Source organism: Microcaecilia unicolor, chromosome 13, assembly GCF_901765095.1.
Source record: "Microcaecilia unicolor chromosome 13, aMicUni1.1, whole genome shotgun sequence".
Classification (NCBI taxonomy): domain Eukaryota; kingdom Metazoa; phylum Chordata; class Amphibia; order Gymnophiona; family Siphonopidae; genus Microcaecilia; species Microcaecilia unicolor.
Window position 1 is genome coordinate 54,263,421 of NC_044043.1, and position 6,950 is coordinate 54,270,370.

Here is a 6,950-nt window from a genome sequence, read left to right on the forward strand (position 1 = left end):
GGGATTCAACATCCTAAATTTCCTGATCTTCCTCAGCAGAACCTATCACCTTCTCAGAAGAGTTAGGATGGCAGGTCTGACAAGCTTCTTTTCTGGACTGCAGACAGTGGGCCACATCTTCTGTCACTGCATAATTCATTAATGTATTTTCTAGTTATATAATCACAGAGGTTCATGTTTGCTGTATAAAGAAACCTTTTGTCAATCAGTTATTGGTTTAAGCACTCATGCTTTATTAAACCATTCAAAAAAATTGTCAACGGATATCTAAAAACTACACAGTGGAAACCCAATTAATTCACAATTTGGCATAAAAAAATTGGAATACAAGTAAGATTTTTAACATAGATACAGCAATGGGTGACAATAGACTCTAGGTTCCAGTTAGAAAGGAATATATAACTTGATTGAGCTACATCTTAAATTTCTTTTTAGAACATTTGCTGAATGTTGCATACCAAGGCTGTTAAGAGCAGTTTATTGTCCCATTGAATTCTGAGACTTGCTACTTTTCTGTTCAAAAAGTCTTGAGAAATCACTACCGCAAACCTATAGTAGGTGCATCCTTTTGCTTGTATTTTCATAAAATCTCTGTTCCTGCTCTGAGAAGCAAAGAGAGGTAGTGGGACTAGCAGCAAATTTTTGAACTGATTTATTTAAAAATTTGTATTCCACACTATCACCAGTGTTCTGGGCGGATTCCATCATCTATATACATAATAATCATATCTACACTCTTCCAGCTATTTGCCAACAAAGATCAATCTTTGCTGGTCAGATGGAATGTCTTGAATTGTGCATTTTATATTCTTGGTGAAGGCATTGGGTTCTACTTCTAAAGTAATGATTTTACTTATTTGGGATTTCACAAAAGTTAATGTGAAAATCCCCAGAGTCGCAACACCACCATGTGAAGACTGAATTCTTTGTGGATGCTATAGCTACTAAAACTATGATCACCTTCCAACTGTTTGCCAGCAAAGATCAATCTCTGCTGGTCAGGAGAAATGCCTTGTATGCCCTGGATTATAGAATTGACATTCTCAGTGGTATCACTGGGTTCCACTTCTAGTGTGATAGTCTCGCCAGTCAATGTTTACATATACACTGACATACCTCCCCTGAGTCTCAATACAAGGTGAAGAGTAGATTCCTTCTGGATGTTATAGTCAGAAAGGGTGCGACCATCCTCCAGCTGTTTGCCGGCAAAGATCAATCTCTGCTGGTCAGGAGGAATGCCTTCTTTGTCCTGAATTTTGCATTTCACGTTCTCAATGGAGTCACTGGGTTCCACTTCTAGTGTGATGGTCTTCCCTGTCAAGGTTTTCACAAAGATCTGCATACCTCCTCTGAGCCTTAGCACAAGGTGGAGCGTAGATTCCTTCTGGATGTTGTAATCAGAAAGGGTGCGACCATCTTCCAGCTGTTTGCCGGCAAAGATCAATCTCTGCTGGTCAGGAGGAATGCCTTCTTTGTCCTGGATTTTGCATTTCACGTTCTCAATGGTGTCACTGGGTTCTACTTCTAGTGTGATGGTCTTGCCTGTCAGGGTTTTCACAAAGATCTGCATACCTCCTCTGAGCCTCAACACAAGGTGAAGAGTGGATTCCTTCTGGATATTGTAATCAGAAAGGGTGCGACCATCTTCCAGCTGTTTGCCGGCAAAGATCAATCTCTGCTGGTCTGGAGGAATGCCTTCTTTGTCCTGGATTTTGCATTTCACATTCTCAATGGTGTCACTGGGTTCTACTTCTAGTGTGATGGTCTTGCCTGTCAGGGTTTTCACAAAGATCTGCATACCTCCTCTGAGCCTTAGCACAAGGTGGAGTGTAGATTCCTTCTGGATGTTGTAATCAGAAAGGGTGCGACCATCTTCCAGCTGTTTGCCGGCAAAGATCAATCTCTGCTGATCAGGAGGAATGCCTTCTTTGTCCTGAATTTTGCATTTCACATTCTCAATGGTGTCACTGGGTTCCACTTCTAGTGTGATAGTCTTCCCTGTCAAGGTTTTCACAAAGATCTGCATACCTCCTCTGAGCCTTAGCACAAGGTGGAGCGTAGATTCCTTCTGGATGTTGTAATCAGAAAGGGTGCGACCATCTTCCAGCTGTTTGCCGGCAAAGATCAATCTCTGCTGGTCAGGAGGAATGCCTTCTTTGTCCTGGATTTTGCATTTCACGTTCTCAATGGTGTCACTGGGTTCTACTTCTAGTGTGATGGTCTTGCCTGTCAGGGTTTTCACAAAGATCTGCATACCTCCTCTGAGCCTCAACACAAGGTGAAGAGTAGATTCCTTCTGGATATTGTAATCAGAAAGGGTGCGACCATCCTCCAGCTGTTTGCCAGCAAAGATCAATCTCTGCTGGTCAGGAGGAATGCCTTCTTTGTCCTGGATTTTGCATTTCACGTTCTCAATGGTGTCACTGGGTTCTACTTCTAGTGTGATGGTCTTGCCTGTCAGGGTTTTCACAAAGATTTGCATACCTCCTCTGAGCCTCAACACAAGGTGAAGAGTGGATTCCTTCTGGATATTGTAATCAGAAAGGGTGCGACCATCTTCCAGCTGCTTGCCGGCAAAGATCAATCTCTGCTGGTCAGGAGGAATGCCTTCTTTGTCCTGGATTTTGCATTTCACGTTCTCAATGGTGTCACTGGGTTCTACTTCTAGTGTGATGGTCTTGCCTGTCAGGGTTTTCACAAAGATCTGCATACCTCCTCTGAGCCTCAACACAAGGTGAAGAGTAGATTCCTTCTGGATATTGTAATCAGAAAGGGTGCGACCATCTTCCAGCTGTTTGCCAGCAAAGATCAATCTCTGCTGGTCAGGTGGAATACCTTCTTTGTCCTGGATTTTGCATTTCACATTCTCAATGGTGTCACTGGGTTCTACTTCCAAGGTGATAGTTTTCCCAGTCAGAGTTTTCACAAAGATCTGCATTGTAACCTATCAAGAATAAAACAGTATTCAGACAAAGAACCTAAGACCTTCATTTTGTCTACCACAAATTCATTGCTCAAATCTTGAAAACTTTTCCTTTGTTGACATGTCTCAACTTGTAGGTGATTGAGGTGGGGCGTTAGGACCAAAAGTCATTTCCAGTTCTGCATTAATTTGGTTCAAGAACTAAAGAGAATTTTCAGAGACAGAAATGTCTTATAATGTTATGGACCTACTCTAGTTTCATCTCATCATATTTTGAGAATGGCCTTGGCTTTCTAACTCCTATCTCAATATATACCGTCATCATCATCCTCCCAGTTCTAATGCAACGTAGCAAGGACTTGGATACTCTAGAATGGAAGTCAGGACTCATAAAGTGGTAGAGTTATAGAGATAAATGTATTAAAGAAATTCAAGTCCTGTAGAATTGAGAAGTTGGGATGGCTTATGGAAACTATTGTGCTGTATTTGAAATATCACAATAGGCACATTCATCTTTTATAACTCCCGTGACTTTTCTTTTTGTTGTTCCCTGGAATCCCCTTGAATCCTGTTCTGCAAGCCAAATCTCTGAAGTTCTCACTGCTAGTCTGCAGATCCTCAGAATTGTCTCAAAATTCATGAATGACTAAGCAATGCTCCTGTTAAACTACTACCAGATATTGAACTATTACCCCCCCCCCCCAAAAAAAAAATGTTGTGTGTGTCTTTGTGTGTATCTATATCAATCTCTCTCTCTCTCTCTCTCTCCATATATACAGATATAGATATACAGTGTCTGGAAAAAAAGGACCCCCCCCCCCCCCCCCCCCGCAGCAAAACTTCTGCCTGAAATTTGAGACATTTCTGAGTACTTCATTTTTCAACAGGATGGAGCTCCAGCATATCGAGCTCACAAAACACTGAGGGTCCCTTTTACAAAGTGCTGGTAAGCCCAACGTGAACTTACCACTTGCTAAACAGGAAGTACCGCCGGGCTACTGCAGCAGCCTGGTGGTACTTCTCACCCCCAGCACGCTGTCATATCCATCGCTACAAAAATATATTCATTTTTGTAGCGCCGTTGTGTACCCAGTGGTAATTGGGCAGTGTCACGCGCTGCCCGGTTACCGCTGGGTTAGTGCGGGAGCTCTTACCGCCACCTCAATGGGTGGCTGTAATGCTCCCTCCCCCCCCAAAAAAAACATGGCCACATGGCAAGTGCTTTACTTGCCGCATGGCCATTTCCTGCCAAAATGAAAGACCTACCCTTTACTCACTGCCGTAAAAGGGGGCCTCGGTGTGCATCAAAAACACGCACCGACACCAGCACAGGCCTCCTTTTGCTGCAGCTTGGTAAAAGGGGCCCTTAATGAAACCCCAGAATTCATTGAGCCAACAGCTTAGTGGTGTCAAAAGACTTTGTGAATGTGTCAAGGTTGAAGAAGGACACTTTGAACACAAATTATGAGTTAACTAAGGAAAAAAAACATTTTACTAATGTATTTTCAAAGGTCATACTAAAAGTTTAAACAATTGTAAAATATTCTGAAAATATGTAATGGATCCTGTTTTTTCCAGATACCGAGATTGATATAGAAAAAGATAGATAAATATATCTCATAACTGCACCTCGCCCCCCCCCATCTTCCCCAGAAACTGGAATTGAAGAGAAGTTGCTCATGGCACTATACATTGAGGGGGGGAGTTATCAATTTGGTCTACTGTTAAGCTGAATTATTTTACCACAAGTGGAGTTATTTTAGCACAGGGTCTCATTGCACAAAATGGGACCCTGTGCTAAATAACCTAACTTGTAATAAAATAACCCGATGTGGTAAAATACCTCAACAGTAGACCTCCTCAATTATTCATTAGAAAAATGTATAAACCACTTTCCAAGCCCTATAATGGACTGTTCCAAAGTTCTTATGTAGAGATTAAAATGCATACCTTACCTTGATTTTCACACAAGAATTGCAGGTGCTTTCAGTACCTTCTCCTGATTGTACCAACTGCCTAGCTCTCCTGTGACATGCTATATATACTGCGGTGCTCAGAGGCAGTGACTCTGATCTGAAACTCCACACCCCGTTCTCAACACTGTCATTATTACACTTAATACATTTTTCTAATTCAAGCAACATAATTGTTATAATTACTTCAGTTACCTTAATTTTGCAACACTGCTGCAAATGCCTCCTTCACAACCAGTTTTTCAGGATATCATTTGAAGGTATCCAAATATTACAGTCCCTTTAAAAAAAATGATTGTCATGGGTTCAAAGGTCTTCCAAATAAGAGCGTTCTCCAATACTTTCATTCCTGAGGTGTTATTTGTTTAGGATTTATAGATGTCATAAGATCTGTGTATAATGAAAAAGTCATCAAAGGAGGCTGAAGACTTAGCAGACATTTTCCTTTCTCATCCCTACAGAAAAAGCAAAAAAGAATGAGGGAAGACCAATCAGATTCCAACACAAGGGTAAAAGTTTATTAAATAACTGACAATGTAACCCTGCGTTTCAGCGCTATAGGCGCCTGCCTCAGGAGTCAAAACAATTCTGCAAACAACATACAAATAGCAATTGATAAATAAAAATAAAATACATAAAAATATAACTTACATAGTGAATATGCACAGACATCAGAAATCATAACATCATGTAAATATAAAAAATATATGTGTATACAATATACTTCAATCAGATTTTTTTCAACGGGTGTCAAGACAAGGCTTGGTTTCTGAGGTTTTGGTGCCTCAATGTCTTCCCCCATTCTTTTTTGTTTTTCTGTTTGGTTTGTACATCTGGGGATTCTCTTTTTCCTTTTCTTGACCCTCACAGTTTATTTTGCTTACTCTAAAAATAGAAACTATGGGGTTGATATTCAGCAGGACTTATTTAAGCAGGAGAGGCTCCTAACTGGATAAGTCCTGCTGACCAGGTCATACCTGGATTTTCAGTAACACTTACCCTGATAGTACTGCTGAATATCCAGACAGAGCGCTGCAACACCATTTGATTAGTGCCAGGGCAGTCCAGGGTGGACCCATAAGTTATCTGAGCACTGTTGATATTCAGTGCTGATGCCCAGATAACTAACCAGGCAAGTAAGACCAGCTAGTTACACAAGTACAGAAACAGAAACTGCCAGAGTCCCAGAAATTCAACGCTAGTACCCAGATAGGGGCCAGTATGACCTCCTGATGTTACCTAATGTATATGCTGTCTTGGAATAAATTATCTCTGCATGATATTTGATGTGTGTTTTGTTCTGTCCTATCAAAACTGATGTTTTTCATAAGCTTTTTACTATGTTTTTATGTTACATTTTTTTAGAATTTTTATGTAAACCACCTCGACTCGTGCACAAAAGAGTCAGTATAACGAATTATTAAACGAGAAACAATATCCAGGTCTAATTCAGCCTTCGCTTAACAAATAGACTAACCCTCTTAACCTGGTTGGCCCAGTCTCTCTATAATAGGATACACTGACCCAATCTTGGACTTCTTTCAACCAGGTTACTAGTTTTTCCCCTTACAAAACCGCTGTCCTCTTTTTAAAAGACCACCCATCTGCTTAATCCTTTCCTTTATCCTGTCTATCATTAATCACAGTCTCACCAGTGGTAAAGTCCCTACTGCTTAGAAACAGACCCTTGTTTGTGCCCTCCTTAAAAAAAACAAAAACCCTCTCTTCATTCTTCTTTAACTTTATCCTATTGTTCTATCTCCTATTGGACAGTGAGGAGCAGCCTAATAGAGTAATTGGGCTGAGAAGCTGGGGAACTGGGTTCAATTCCCACTGTGGCTCCTTGTGATCCTGGGCAAGTCACCTAACACTCTATTGCTTCAGGTTCAAAAAATGTATATTGTGAGCTAACTAAGGACAAAGAAAGTACTTGCATATAATAAATGTAAACTGCTTTGGTTGTAGGTACCACAGAAAGGCAATATATCAAATCCATGACTCCATTTTAACTTCTACCTCTCAAAACTAACTGAGAAGGCAACTTTTACTTAACT

The 6,950-nt window shown here is 40.8% G+C and overlaps 1 protein-coding gene across 1 annotated transcript; it reads right to left on the bottom strand.

Moving 5' to 3' along the window:
- Window positions 1-209: 209 nt before the first annotated feature.
- Window positions 210-4,956, bottom strand: LOC115482554 (polyubiquitin-C-like). The gene is made up of 2 exons (XM_030222431.1): window positions 4,879-4,956; window positions 210-2,944 (listed from the first exon to the last, which is right to left on the bottom strand). The coding sequence occupies exon 2, from the start codon at window positions 2,936-2,938 to the stop codon at window positions 1,097-1,099; it is 1,842 nt and encodes a 613-aa protein (XP_030078291.1). The 5' UTR covers window positions 2,939-2,944; window positions 4,879-4,956; the 3' UTR covers window positions 210-1,096.
- Window positions 4,957-6,950: the final 1,994 nt, after the last annotated feature.